A 16262-nucleotide genomic window follows, 5' to 3' on the forward strand; every position below is an offset into this window, starting at 1 on the left:
GTATTCCCACGGGATTTTTAAAAAACCTAATTCCACGCGGACCCCAACAAACAAACACACTTTCGCATTTATAATAAGGGTAAAGATTGCTTAGCGCGGCAGTATGCTTCACAGTTTCTTGTATACAATAATCGTACAAGCGTACGCGCGCGTTCAGTAAGTCGACGCGACGTGTCCAAGCCTTTGGGTTTCGTTCTAATTTCTAAAGGTGCATCCAGACTAATTAGACAGTTGTTGTAACATTTTCTTTATTGGTAAGTAGGTAGGTATGTACAAATAACAATATTATGTACGCGCCTTAAGACACAAAATAAATAATTACCTTCGGTAACAATTAGCATTTTACGTCTCTCCATCTATGTTGAATTTGAAAACACATAAGTATGTACTTACAAGGTCTGTTAAGTTATTTAAAAGCAGGGAAAATTAAATAAAATTATCATGCGACCCGAGCGACGGAGCGTGTATCAAACGCTTGAATTTGAATTCAGGCTATTTTCAAAGGCCGGATGTGTATTTACATAACGAACATAATCCCAATTTCAAGTTTCACAAAGTTGGTCACATATGAAGCCGTACACGATGTTGGCTTGTGTGTACGTGCTAATAATTAATTTGTTTTTGTACACAGCAGCGACTCCAGGGTTAGCAGATTAAATAAAACTGAAGGGGCTTTTACACCCCTCATTTTGCTGTATGTCCCGCCACGGTCACTGACGACGCTCAATGAAGAACGGCAATGATGAGGATCAATGAAGAATGATCGAAAATGAAAAAATAGACCATGTATAAGACGCTTTAAGCTGCAGCAGATACAATACAAAGGTATAGTACGCGACAGGTCGAGAAGACAATCGGCCCGCACACCCGCACATCACCCGCGCTGTCCCACACCGGGAGCGCGGGGACTGTGCGGGTGTGCGAGGTGTCCCCAGACAGATTGCCATCTCGACCTGTCACGTACCTACTAATCGTATTTGTGTTACTGTTACAAAACTGAAAAAATCGAGAGTAAGCACATCATTAAAATAAAAAAGAGCTTACTTAAATAATTTCCAATGAAAACTTAATAAGACGTATTAGTAGGTACACGTTGTAGGACTGTAGGTAGGTATAGGTAGGTACCTACATACCCACCAGGTATTTGTTTTGAGTTACTCAGCCATTCATTTCAAGTTATTATTTATCAGGATTGTTTTCTTTAAAATAATTAAGTAAGAATTTCGACATAATATTTGACCGCTGAGAAAGTAACTAGGTATATCTATATTTTTATAAAGTTGGATCAAACCAGTAACTTCGGGGGAAAACTAGAAAAATCTCGGTTTTCTAGCAACCCTAAGCAAAGCGCGGAGTTTGAAAGCCGCTGAAAATTTAAAGCAGTTCTACACTGCCTAAAGGTGTTTCCAGTGGTTTTACCGTATTTAGACTGTTTGTTCCTCCCCCGAGGACGAAATGTTTCAGTCAAAGAAAACTTTCTGCAATTCTGCTTGAATTTAACTTCAAATTCCTACTTCAAGTACAAAATACCTAAGTAGATAGTATATTATTCTGCCGACTTTGCTCAAAAAAAAGTATTTTGTCGTAATGTAAAAGATATTTTTAATGTAGCCAAGAACTTCTATACCTACTTACCCTACTTTATGAATTCCTAAGCAAATAGGAATATTATGTAGGTAGGTACTTAGGTAAATAACAAAGCGAAAAAATATTACTTACCTACCCAAAATTGGCTATTGAGATTTCATCTCGGTAGAAAAGGCATTCCGCACCAATGGTAATTGAATAGATTAAAACGTTTCTATTGTAGGAAGGTACCTACCTAACTATTTTTTGGGTTCCGTACCCGAAGGGTGCCTACGGGACCGTATTACCACAGGTATTACTAAAGCCTACGCTGTCCGTCCGTCTGTCTGTCGGCGGGCTGTATTGTATCTCGGGTACCGTAATAGCACAATTTTACGATCTAGAGTCGACAGAGTGTGTTCTATTTGCCTCTACTTATAACAACAACAAATAAGAAATTTTTCAAAATTACCGCCATGAAAATTAAAAAAATAAATAAAAAGTGTTAGGATTTCTTGTACGATGGTAGCTGGAACTCTTCGTATGCGAGTTTACTCGCACGTCACTGATTTTTATGAGCCCTTTCAGACTTATACAGTCATCTAACCGAGTTCTCTAGGACTTATATTTACTTACAGTTTAAGTGCAATACAGTAGCTTACGTCAGTAACTTCCTTCCTACCTTGGTAGGTAGTAGGTATACCTAGTCAAACAGATCCAAAGACCAAACTTTATCATGATATTCATGATACATGAACTGTTAGATTGTACCTACCTAGTGTGTGTGTAATTTAGGTATATTTTGTTTTACATATTAGGTACCACACACACACATCAGCGCAACACTGCAGTATTCTGTATTTGTTAGCCAGTTTAAAATTCAAAATACCGTATCTACGTAGCCTGAAGGCATTTTCAGAGGTTTTATTACAACATAGCTTTTTAGATTGTTTCCACTTGGTCTCTACCGACGACGAAATGTTTAAGTTTCGAGGAAACTTTCTAGGACTGCAAATAATAAATCTTTTAAAATGGCTGCTACTTGCAGTTTCATTGTTGCAAGGTAAGCGATAGTAAACTCCTTGTGAATAAATTAAGTTTTAAATTATATTTTAGTCTATAAACGTTTAATTAAATGTAGGTAGGTACCTACCTACATTCAACATAGAAGAGGAGAAAATTCTTTGATTTGTCGGGATAAAACGTAGCCTGTCTCCACCTCTGGAATGCCAGCTACCTCTATACTAAACGTAAAACCGCAGAAGATATAATAGTACTAATGTAGTAAAACATAGTTAAGGGATGGGCCGCGTAAAGTTAGCAGACAGACACACTTTCGCATTTTATATTAGTTTGAATAAATAGATTGCCAACTGTGAATTCCGTTAAAAAGCTACACAAAAGTGCTACAGTCAAGGTTTTCGCGTCGACATTTTCCGTTATTATCACGCCGTTTTCAGGCATCGCGCATGCATTGTTTATTCACGCCAGTTGTCCGCACTCCGCGCCTGTACCGTACTACCGTAGTTAATTATGACGCGGACGAGCCGAGCCCAACTTTCAAATTGGATTATTCGCGCCATCGGGAAATGGCCGCTGACTAGTTAATAATGGATAGAAAGGGCCCTCGGCGGAAACTTCATTTTTATCGATATTGCTGGTGCACACTTCTCTTTGCGAAGGGGAGGTGGCGAGCGAAGCGAAGGTCGACTAGATGAAGCTGAATGAAAGGGCGACGGAGCGAGTCTCCTAACATAGTCCATTTTAACAGGTGACACCGTTAATGATACTAGCGGTAGAATAGCGATTACACGTCGTCCTTTCTGTGGGTCGTGACACCTTCTATTAAGCACACAATGGTGGTTTCTTCGGATTTCGACTCCACCATAGGTAGTATAAACTGTCTTACCACAAAAATAAAACAAACTGATGTTTAAACAGTTTTGGTATGAAAAGTCTGTTAGGTTTAAAATAATTAAGTCATTAGGTCTTACTGTAAAATGTTAATGTTAGTGATAATACTCCGGACTATAATATACATATTACAAGTATAGTTATAAGTACCTACATGCCTAAGTATTCATTTCACCAATAACCCCATACACTTGCACGAAAGTTGTCATAATATCACATTGCTACAATAGCAATTTTCGTGATTGGCTGAAATTTTGTTGTAGACTGTAACAGCTGTTTATTTTAGCCAGTGCAGTAGTGAGACTATTGTGAATCAGCGATGTAACCACGTTCTAACCTTTATAGGACATTGGAAAAAAATTTAAAAACTGTAGTTCGCAGAGTGCAATTTTTTAATTGAATTACCTGCACCATCGGCAATGCCCGCTGACTAGTTAATAACTGATAGAAAAGCCTTCGATTTTTTTTGCGATATCGATCTTCTTTTGAAGATCCATTATTATTACACATATCGTCTGAATGAAGTCGCCTAACGAAGCCCCTCATCATCATCATGATCAACCCATCGCCGGCTCACTACAGAGCACGGGTCTCCTCTCAGAGTGAGAAGGGTTTTGGCCATTGTCTACCACGCTGGCCATGTGCGGATTGGTAGACCGAAGAGGGCTATCTTGACTGAATTCCAGTGTAAGTTTCCCTAGCGCTTCCGACTCCTAGTTTACACAAAATGAATAGTAGGTAGCATGAAACAACAATAATTTTTTTAGCAACATTTTTGTTTATTCATAAATATAACAATAATTAAAGTTAAATTACTTAATTATAAAAATTTTGGCTGAATTTTAAACTTATCCAACCAATGGAAAAATATTATTATTTACATAAAGCATTATTTTATTATTAGAAATTTATCACATAACACTAAGTACAATATTCATAGTGCATTATAGATCACACAATATTAGTTTTCATAATAAAATTAAGTATAAGTAATAAACATAATATTATTATGAATCATGTACACAATTTTCAAAAAATCTATTTACTAGATGATGCCTGCGACTACATTCGCGAATCGCGTGGCTATGGGTTTTTAATCCCGCGGGAGCTCTTTGATTTTCCGAGATAAAAACTAGCCTATGTAAATCTCCACATCTTTGACTTTTATATTCATGTAAATAATCACGTTGAGAGTTTCCATGGAGTTTTAAAAACCTAAATCCACGTGGACGATGTTGCAGGCATCAGCTAGTTTTAACATATTTTTCAGCAATGACTGGCATGCATGATTTTACGAAAACAATCAAGGTTCTAAAAAAACAGCAAAATCTTTAGTATCACACAGCTCAACACGATTTATACACTTGATCAACCAACCCTTAGTAACATGCCTTACATCTTCTGGTAGCTTCTTTCTTAGTTTTTTCATTTTCTTAAACTCTATAACATCTTTATTATGGACAACATAATCTACATCCAATGATTTCATTGATTTAACTATAACACCTCCGTAAGCGATCCAGTGTCTCTCAAAACTGTTTCTTAATTTTTCAGGAATGCTTATAAAATCTGGATAGAACCCTAATCTTTTATCTTTGAATGCATCGGGCAAAGGGTTTTCTGGGTAACTTATCTTTTTATCTTCAAAAGAACTATTTGCATCACTCAGTGTATCTGATGAATTACTTTCGTCGAATTTCTTTCTTTTCTTTTCTAATTTATCTGATGAACTACTTTCATCGACCTTTCTTTTCTTTCCTAATTTTTCTGATGAATTACTTTCATTAAAATTATTTCTTTCCTTTTCAACTGAATCAGTTTCTTTTTTAGGTGACTTGATATCTTCAATTTCTTGTTTTGGCGATTTGGTTTCTTTAACGAGAAATTTGTCTAAAAGTCCATTTTTAACTGGACTTGCGGCCATTTTCTTTTGTTTAGGACTCTGTTTAGTTTTCTTTTCCGGCGGCTCATAGTTATCGACAGAGGCTGCCAGTTTATTCAGAAGTGTTACATCAGTTTTTTCTTTGGAGGTTTTGTACAGATGTTTCAATTCATCCAAGTTGGTAGCGGTTTCCCAGTCTTTATCATCTCGTATTCGAGTTACTCTTGGAAATCTTACTGAGATGCCGTCGGCTGTGTGTAAATTAGCTTTCGTTAGTTCAGTACCTGAAAAATATACAATTAAAGTTAGTAGGTAAGTTTTCTAAAAATTCTTAATTAATAAATAAATGGAAAAGTGGTGAATAGTCTTTAATTTTATCACAGCTCAACCATTGAACCAATCTTTGTAATGGCAAACAAAGAGATCTATTGCTTAAAAACCAGTCATCAACACTTTGTAGCAGGAAATTTAATACAACACACAACTTCACAGAAAAATCCTACTACAATTACATGCTATTGTACATGCTATCTTTGTTATATGTCTATTGTTTTGGTTATGGTGTACAATAAAGCATATTTTACTTTACTTTTACAATGTAAAGAATTATAATTATGTATTTTAAATGATATGAAAGCTGTGAAAGTTAGATAATAAGTTTAAGTGATTTTGTGAAGTGGTTATCACCACATATTAAAAAAGATTCCGACGAATTGAGAACCTCCTCCTTTTTTTGAAGTCGGTTGAAAGAATACCCGGCTGAGTTTGTTGTGGGCTCTTCTCAGACATTGGCGCGTTTGGAATCCTCGTAGCTTTAGTTTTAAGTTTACGTAATTATTTATCACCACTATGTACATCATCTTACAAATACAACAAAATGACAGTCAAAAAGTTAGTCCCTATTATTTGACTCGATTTTGACTTTGGTTCAAAATTTAAACTAAAGTCATAATCAAGTCAGATTAAACTTAATTTAAACTTTAAATTAAGTGCTGTGATGTGAGTAGTGCATCTCCGCATTGTGGACATGCAGTTCTTCTTTCAAGGAGTTGATTTGGATTTTTTTATAACTGGACCTTTAATTATAATACATAAACTTTAAATGTTTTGTAGAAGTGATTTCTTGTACATAAGCTTGAACACAATTATTATGATTTACAAAATTAAGTAGCAAAATTCAAACTACATACCAGTTATTTCCCACACAGGCTGTTTCTTAGGATCCTTAGCAACAAAATCTGGCACCATTCCCTTATTGCAGTCCAACCATGGTGGAATTTTGGTGTAATCCTGTGATATTTTGACCATGAGTGGGCCCAGTTCCTTCTGGAGCCTTTCTAACGTGCTATCGTCATGTCCTGTATGGACTTTGGTCACTGTGACCCAATAGTTTCTCCGAGTGTCCAGACAACCCATTAGGAATACTGACATCATCCCTCCTTTTTTGCCAGTACCTGAAATGTTACATTATTGTGGTTTTTATTAAAATTATTATAAACAGGAATTAACAGTAACTTAAAAACAAGTTATTACAATATTTGATTTTATTAGAATTTATTACTGTAGCTTGAGAGAAGGGCTCTTTATCATTTCTCTGTGTGTTACACTTTATGGCCCATCTGATGAAATTTGGTAGAGATGGCTTACATCCTAAAGATACATAAAGGTTAAAGAAATGTGTGCAAAGTTGCGGCCACCATCTAGTCTATATATATATAAAAGGAAAAGCTGACTGACTGACTGATCTGACTGATCTATCCACGCACAGCTCTAACTAGCTAAACTTTAACAGTAATTTTTAGGGTTCCGTACCTCAAAAGGAAAAAAGGAACCCTTATAGGATCACTTTATTGTCTGTCTGTCTGTCTGTCCGTCGTGTCTGTCAAGAAAACCTATAGGGTTCTTCCCGTTGATCTAGAACCATGAATTTTGGTAGGTAGGTAGGTCTTATAGCAGAAGTAAAGGAATAAATCCGAAAACTGAGAATTTGTGGTTACATCACAAAAAAAAAATGTGTTCATGAACAAATAATTAGTATTTTCAATTTTCAAAGTGAGATAGCTATACCAAGTAGGGTATCATATGAAAGGGCTTTACCTGTATATTCTAAAACAGATTTTTATTTATTTTTATGCATAATAGTTTTTGATTTATCGCGCAAAATGATGAAAAAATACGACTGTAGTACAGAGTCAACGTGTGGTGCCAGTCTGACTCGCAGTTGGACGATTTTTTAAAGTGGGCTCACATTTTATTAAAGTTTCGTACACTGTTCCATATTTTGGAACAATAAGCACTAAATCACAATATTGATATGATGCTAGGTCAACTAAGTTTGAAATAAAATGATCTTGAATACCTACCAAACCACGCCCCCAAAACCACAAGATCAGCAGTGTCAGCCATTGCACCATCAAATAAGTAGTCCTTCTTCACTTTCAACCAGTGTCTCTTGCCTGGCTCATAGGTTGATTCCAAATCTTTCAACACTAGCCCTTCTAGACCATGCTGTAAAACCTGAAATAGACAAATAGTTAAAGCAATAAAAGTTTAAGGTAAGTGTGAAATAATCAAATAAGTCCTACCCAGGCTTTATTAATTTTGCTAATGTCTGTGCATACTAAAGGAACAACTTTAAAGTCAAAGCTTTTTATTAAAAAAACGGACTGAATTGAGAACCTTCTCCTTTTTTGAAGTCTTTTAAAAAGGGCTTTTGCCTGCAACTTAATTGCTAACTTAACTTTTTTTTTAAAAACCAAAATCTACATTATTTCTTATTTATTAAACTTATAGAATGTACATTATTATTGTTACTTTCAGTGCCACTGAAAGCACAGCCGGTTTTACCAGCCACATAAACATAACTAACACAAACTTACCTCTGCAATCATATTGGCTAAGTCAGCAGGTTTGTATATAAGCTGCTGCTCCGAAAACATGACTCGATTCTTCACTTCAATCATATTATCATGTAATATTTGACGCCTCTTCCTTATAGGCACATCTATTAATATCTCTCCATTATAATACAGGCAATCGAAAATATACAGACAAACGTGTGCATCCTTAAACTCCGAGCCCTTATGCTTACCTAATGTACCAAACGGTAATGGCTTACCTGTATTAACATCTACCATTAATACTTCTGCGTCCAAAATCAAATCATTACCCTTTGGAAACGCTTTAGGCAAGTAGTCTTTGAAATGGTTGACTTTATGTGCCATAACAGGTTTTAATGCACGCGAGAAATATTTAAATTCATTCCCCTTTTTATGGACTTGTACCCTTTCTCCGTCATATTTAATTTCTGAAAACATTCCATTAGGGCACTTCTTCATAGCCATTTCGACAGATTTACACGCTTCAGCTAACATAGGTAACACTGGGGTCATAAGACTCAGTTTTGCTTGTACATTTTTTTGTATCGCATCCTTATGTTTTACAGCACTGCTTTGAGGTAAAACTCGACTTAACATCATGTCAAGGTCGCGTGAAGTTTGAAAGACACTGTATGCGTCAGGATGCACACCTTCTAATATATGTTTCGGACCAGCATTTATCCGTAAATCTCCTTTTATTAACCTTATTAGCATTTTTAGGTCATGTAATGTACATCGCTTCACAATTTTCTTAAAATGGAAAATCTGCTCTTCTTCTTTTGTCAATTTTGAGAGGTCGTCCAGAAAATCTTCTACTTCATGAATACTCAAAGTACTTTCAGTAGAAGGCTTGAAAGTCTGGGATTTAGTGAAGAAATGCTGAATAGTATCAGCTACATCCCCTTGTTCTAAGTGGGTTGACATGTCATCATGATCCATTCTAAATATTCTTGAGAAAAGTTTGACCAACTGCTTACTTTTGAGGTTGTACACTCTCTTAGATACTTGAGGCAGTAGTAATTTACACCATAATGCAAGATCTCCTTGAAAAGTTTTACCATCACTACCATTTGTAAAGAAATTGTTTACAACTGCTGTCTTTTCTGTATAAGCATCAACTTTTGATATTTTATTGCATAATGCAAAAAACTTGGTAAACTTATTATCATCTACAACAACTTCTGGTTTTTTATCATCATTGGTGCTATTTTTGTCAGTACTAGTACTTGGGATGCTTGTATTGGGTGTTTTCTTCGTCGGTTCATTTTTTATCACTTTTGCAGTATATTTTCCATTATTTTTGTCTGCATAAACCTTTTCCATATCATTAATTTTCTTCAGTATAAACTCCTGATCATCCTTACTTATGTTTTCCCAGTTACCGATATCTTCGATTGAGTCTATACGCTTTGTTGCGGGGCGTTGCTTTAAAAGGACATTCATAAGGCAGTCTATATGGTGCCATGATTTCATTTGTTGGTTTTCACCGTAAGGGCTGTAAACTAGTTTAGCAATACGCAATTCACCACTGGGGCAGTTCCCTTTACAACCTTTGCAGGAGGCTCGGCCTCCTTTGGCACGGTCGACGAAAAAAGGTGCTGTATCGGACATTTCTTGTATACGTTAGTACTCCGCAGGAAATAATATTATGTACGTGAACCAAGTTTTAAGATAACATTATATTGGACGGGTTACCTGCAAGTAATATGCATTCACTGTTAAAAATAAACACAGAAACACAGAAAACTAACACAACACGTCGCGTTGTTGTGATAACTATGAGTAATTTATTATTATGCAACAATTTATAGAACAAGTTTTGATGTTAGATAAATCTCATATTCTTTCTGTGTTAAATAATGCCAATTTTTTGATTAATGCTACACCAAATGAATGAGGAATTTTATTTTAAAAATGCACAAAACTGTAATGTTTTTGTAAATATTTTTGACTTTGAGCGTGATATAGTGATATAGGTACATGTGATATACACTACACTGACAATTGACAAATGACAATACGAGTGACATATATTTTCTTTGACATCCTTGTCAAATAGTGATGTGCACTTGTAAGTTCAACGCTATAACGGCCATGGATAATACACACTCTATTTTATTTCTTTAATACACTTTTTTGTACCTACTTACTATTGCAAAATAACAATGTACTGATGACAAAAGTAAAACATATACTACGGAGTACGAATCAGACACGGAATCTGGTGGCACAACCTTCGAAGGCAAAACAGCAACATCGACTTTCTATAGGGCAAGGCGCATGCGCTTTTGCCGTCGCGCGCATTTCAACCGTGATCTAAGGCATTGGGCATAGCGCATATCTAGGCAGGCTGAACTATATTATATATATATATATATATATATATATATATATATATATATATATATATATATATATATATATATATATATTATATAATATTATCTCAAACATCTTTTTGTTTCGAATTCTGATCTGCAAAACAAATGTTACGAATATTTAACATTATGAATAAAATATAAATTCTCTTTATTTCCAGCTTCATCCTGTCACCAGGAGTTCAACAGCGATGGCTCAAAGCACGGCACCCTCACGTCGCCACACTTCCCTGCTGCCTATCCTCCGAATACGCACTGTCACTACGAGTTCTTCGGAAGAGGAAAGGAGAGGATTAGATTAATATTTCAAGACTTCTTTTTGTACAAATCTACGGATGGATCTACAGCGTAAGTTAGCAGTAGCCTGTAGCACCATAATAAAATAATAAATATGTACTTTAATTGTATGTAGTTACGTATGTAGGTAACTACGTAGTTTAATTATTTGAATAAGACTTAACAGATAAATTAGGAAAAATGCAGTGAAATGCTTGCAACACAAAGAACTGAAAATAAGGGCGTTCATACTTCGGAGCTCACGTATAAACCAAGCTGCTTTAGGTCACGCTCTGCAATGTGGTGTGCTTCATATACCAAATATTGCAAATGGTAGTACGTCTGGTTTTATTGACGCTATGTAGCGCCACTGCTTTTAGGCGTCACTGTATTGCCGAGTTTTGTTTTTATCCAGGGCCTAGAAAAAGCAATCGCAAACGCTTTGTAGCTAAGCCTTTGAATCACATATACGACCATTGAGATAATCTCTCTATGACTCTTTGTACTGCGGCCATTGAGGAAATAAAATAATTCAATGCATATCACTGAAACTTGAATTCTTAGCTCTAACTGTATAATATAATAGTTATAGTACGCAACAGGTCGAGATGGAAATCAGGGTGGGAACGCCCCGCATACCCGCACAGCACCCGCGCTAACCCGGTGTGGGCATGCGCGGGTGACTTGCGTGTGTTCGCGGCGTCCTCCCGCCTCATAATCCGATTGCAATCACGATCTGTCGCGGACTATACCTAATACATGAATCTTGTACCTATTTTATGGAGCTCGACTTGTTACGTACCTACCTAATAAAAATATTGAACTTTGAACATGATTTATATTTTCCCATTTCAGATGTACGAACGTAGACTCACTTCAAGCCTTCGTTAACGTAGATGGACGGCTAGAAAATGTAGCGACGTTTTGCGGAGTCGATCTTCCTAAGCCAATTATGTCGAATGGACCCAAGTTAATGCTAGAATTCCGAGGCACTCACTCGTCGAGGCACTCAAGAGGATTCAAAATATCGTATGCTTTCGTTGAGAGTAAGTATAATTATTTTTAACTAGATTACATGAAGTATTGGTATAAAATTGTAGATTTTTTCATATAAAATTTAGGTTTTTAGTTATTTAAGCAATAGAAACCCTTTCATATAAATCACCGAATCATATAGTCAGTCTATATAACTGAAAACTGAAGAAAATCAGCATTGTAGGTAGGTAGCTACCACAGTCACCAGTAATGATAATAAACCTAGTAATATGTACGTATTAACAGTTTCAATTGAATAATTAATAATTACATATACGATAAGCATTGAATAAACACATCAGCTTCGACATAAACAAGCTTAATTTATTCTACGTTTAGCTTCGAATATTAAAGCTACTGTGAGTCACAAGCGAGTGAATATTTAACACTATAAATGATTTCCTGATGAACTTCAAATATACAGAATAATTATTACACTAATTGGTGATAATAAAGTTAGTAGTTAGGTAGTTTAGAGTTAAATATTATCAACCCGTGATACAATAGAGACTAGATTATTCTCGAAAAAGCTTGTATAAAATACAGTGAAGTGACCAGTGCGAGTCAGCGTGTATCTAACTACATATTTTTTTTACCACCAAGAAACCCGAAGAAACTTTATTTCGCAAACCGCTCCATTCTGAACTACATTATAAAAGCCATTCCATTTCTTTCACAGATTTCGGTATATCTACAGGGCGACAGCTGAAAGAATTCCCCTGCGCATTTGTGTATAATAGTAGTGAATCGCGCAACGGGACCTTCGCTTCGCCAAACTCACCTGGACCATATCCAAGAGACACAGAGTGTTCTTACTTTTTTCATGGCGGACAGACGGAAAAAGTCCATTTGCACTTTACACACTTCGACGTGGAGGGAGTGTTACCGTAAGTTGATGTCTTTTCCTTTTTGAACCCATCTTTTTTGACACTCAAATCTACTTTGTGACCTTACTAGGCGGCGAAGCTCTTGTTGGTAACAAGATAAGTTTTTTGGGATATTGCTATCATTTTGGCAAAACGGTTTATTCATGAAGTTATTTGAATGATGTACCTAAGCATTTCGAAATTGCCAAGATATCAGTTTCTTAACTGATCTAACCCAGAAACAAACCCGAAAATCATACAAAAATTCAACAATAGAGCCCTCGCTGGAGCCTAAATGGAAGTGATGTAAATTATATTTTTATGTTTCAGATGCGAAGCAGTGTCAGCAAGTGATTACGTAGAATTTTCTAACAAAATGACTGAAGACAATAAATACGGCAGATACTGCGGACAGATGAAGGAGTTTCATGTAGAATCTGAAAGAGATTTTTTCAAAGTAACCTTTCGGTCTAATGACAGGCTAGACGGAACCGGTTTCAAAGCAATGTACCAATTCCTAGAGGCCACAGATGAATATCAAGCACCAGTTTTTGATAAGGCTTCCAATACATTGCGTAAGTGCATCATCTATTTTGTAAAACACTCATTGGCAATGTTTACTATAATTTTTGGGATAGGTATCCAGAAAATCAGACAATTCTGACACTAATATTATCGTTAAAGATCAAGCAATTTCTATAATAAAATGACTGAAAATAAACGTTTGTTATTTGTCAAAAACAAACAGAAAAATCATACGATCAAACTTGCAAAACTTCGCCATGCCGCACCACGTATTGACTCAAATCAAATAGGATTTTGTATGCTCTAAGGCAAATTATGAAGTTTATCACTAAAAACAAAAAAACTAGGATTTTTTTAATGAAATTATTACAATAAAACTTATAGCTAACCTCTTAATGTAATGTAACTAGTTAATGGGCATTTTAACGCTGAACAGTCAGACTGATCCTTTGCTCAAAAAAATAAGCCAGCTCTTTGGTCATTGAATTTTCAATTTATTTTATGACTAGCGGATACCCGGCGTGTGCTACTATGCTAAAAAAATGTCTCTAATGATTTGTTTTTTTTCTAAAACCATTATCATTATTGTTTATGAAACTGGTTTGGGGGACATTGGTTGGATTTATTTTATAGTATTTTTTAATTTTAATTTTATAATTTTTGTTATGCAGGCTTAGCCAGACCGCAATGCTAAACGTGTCTGCATAACGTGTTCCCATAGATGCCACATTAGTATTCTAAAATTACTATGATGTGGCACAATGGAACCTCAACATCGAACATGACATCTCACGCATCAAAATTAGCTAAGGTTAATTAAATAAGCCTCCGTCATAAACTGGCAGGGCAACAGGATATTATGTTTAGATTAATTCGGTTTAGGGCTGATTTATCAATAATCAAATAACTTTTATTTGAGGGATAAGTTTTGTGTAGGAAATCTGTCAATAGATCAAACCTATTTGACAGTTAAAGTTTATCTTGCGTTTGAAAAATCAGCTCTTAAAATGTAAATTTTTAATAATAAATTATTAAAAATGTTTTTTTTAATAATAATTTTGCAACCCCTGCTGCCACCCTATGTAATTATTTTATTTAAATTTTTTATTTTGTTTCATTTCACAACTAGAATTTATCATAGTATGCCTGTCATACACAGTCTTATAAGTAACTGACTGTAATAAACAACTTGTAAAAAATTAAATATATATAAAACAATTATTATTTTCTTTGTAGGTTTCTTCGGAGAGCTGTTGCTGATAGCTCTGGCTGCGACGCTCCTGCATCTATATCATTTATGAAGTGATATTAGAATTATAACTATTGATAGTTAATCCTGTACATTTTGTACCATAGTCTGTGCCATACACTGTAATTTAAGCGTAGGCGTGCAATATTTTCTATAAAAATAACTATATTTAAGTTTCATCTACTATTACCAACTAAAGCAATATAACACAATAAAGTTTTATTCACGCAGGCACATTATTATAAATAAAATAAAAATATATAAAAATTGGTTATGGAGTTTAATTTCCTAACATAAAAAAATAAAATATTAAACATACCTGTACTGTACATCACTATTTTGCGAGTTTACAGCATCCAATCAACAGGCAGCGCTTCTATCGCATCTAGCTATCTCACTCGCTCCCTATCTCTCTTTGAATGACAGTGTTGCCATCAAAGGGTAATTTACCCTACATAAATGTAAAACTAAACTAGCAGGGTAATTTTTGGAGTAAACCATTTTATTTGGGGTATTTTTGTTAGTATTATTAAGTAAATTAACAACTTTTTACTTAAAAAGATTACTTAAAAGATTCAAAACTCATTGCTATGAAATATGATGGGTACCTACTACCTAGAAAGAATTTAAATTTTTCCAACATGATACGTGGAGGACTTTATTCTCCCAGATCATGTTATATAGAGATATAATAATAGTATGTATAAGTCCTGCTAATTGCTAGTGCGCGTGGCCGCCTTTTTAGTGACGTCAGCACTAGACTGAAGTTTCAAGCTGATGGTATATTTTTATTTCAGCTGACATCAAAATGACGTCATTTTAATGTTGAAGAGACATGTTTCCAGCGCAATAGCAATTTACGGGACTTATATGTATAGAAATTTTTTTCAGAATGAGAGAAATAAATTTCTTTTTTTAAAAGTAAGTAATTAAAGTGTCACTTGCTTTAACGGTGAAGAAAAACATCGTGAGGAAACCTGAGTTCGCCATAATGCCATCTCCAGTCTGCCAATCCGCACTTGGCCAGCGTGGTAGTCTATAGCCAAACCCTTCTCACTCTGAGAGGAGACCCGTGCTCTGTAGTGAGCCGGCGATGCGTTGATCATGACGATGATGAAATATAGAAAGAAAAAAAATAAGCCAAGTACGAGCCAGGCTCGTCCACCGCGGGTTTTTTTAAGCGGGCTGTGAAAGTAGGTAAGTAGATATTACGGAATTCTAAAAAACATGTACCTACGAGTAAGTAGGCAGTTTACACGCCGCAAAAGAGAAACCTTCAGAAAACTAAACTTCGAGAGGATAAGACGAATGTAGATTATCAACAGTAGGATAAGAATTGTAGAGTTTATTTATTATTAAACTTGGCAGACAAAATAATTTATTGCATTACGCAATACACATTATACAGAATCCAAGTTTTAATTTTGCAACTGAAATTATGACACGAGAGGAGTAAAATGATAGCCAGCCCTGTAAACTGTACCTTTTCTATGATCTACATGTCTCATTCTTTTGAGGCTAACTCTTATAAAAGATCTCTTATTATAAGCTTATTATAGATCTATGTATTCTTTGTCTTTTTTTAGTGTCGCCATTTCGTTTCATTGAGTTTCAAATCACATCAGTAAAGAAGTTTTCACTTCAAAAAGATCTTAAATAGAATGGTTGATTTGTAATTTCACTGCTAGGTAC

At 35.2% G+C, this 16262-nt stretch overlaps 2 protein-coding genes across 4 annotated transcripts in view; one reads left to right on the top strand and one right to left on the bottom strand.

The window, feature by feature from the left end:
• The window catches only part of Sol1, a 267617-nt gene extending 252777 nt beyond the window's left edge, over positions 1-14840 (top strand). For both annotated transcript variants that reach the window (XM_069501499.1, XM_069501500.1), the window contains 5 exons: positions 10781-10967; positions 11751-11941; positions 12610-12817; positions 13127-13371; positions 14558-14840. In XM_069501499.1, coding sequence (XP_069357600.1) covers positions 10781-10967; positions 11751-11941; positions 12610-12817; positions 13127-13371; positions 14558-14622 — 896 coding nt within the window. In that variant the 3' untranslated portion in view covers positions 14623-14840. The remainder of the gene's footprint in view (positions 1-10780; positions 10968-11750; positions 11942-12609; positions 12818-13126; positions 13372-14557) is intronic.
• DNAlig3 (DNA ligase 3) lies at positions 4604-10227 on the bottom strand. Of its 2 annotated transcripts, XM_069501488.1 has the most exons (5): positions 10167-10214; positions 8242-9936; positions 7726-7879; positions 6553-6816; positions 4604-5646 (listed from the first exon to the last, which is right to left on the bottom strand). In XM_069501488.1, the coding sequence occupies exons 2-5, from the start codon at positions 9850-9852 to the stop codon at positions 4784-4786; spliced, it is 2892 nt and encodes a 963-aa protein (XP_069357589.1). In that variant the 5' UTR covers positions 9853-9936; positions 10167-10214; the 3' UTR covers positions 4604-4783. The 2 variants fall into 2 exon arrangements, with proteins under 2 accessions (XP_069357589.1, XP_034828612.1); XM_034972721.2 differs by having other exon boundaries at positions 8242-10227.
• Positions 14841-16262: the final 1422 nt, after the last annotated feature.

Source organism: Maniola hyperantus, chromosome 10 (assembly GCF_902806685.2).
Source record: "Maniola hyperantus chromosome 10, iAphHyp1.2, whole genome shotgun sequence".
Lineage (NCBI taxonomy): Eukaryota > Metazoa > Arthropoda > Insecta > Lepidoptera > Nymphalidae > Maniola > Maniola hyperantus.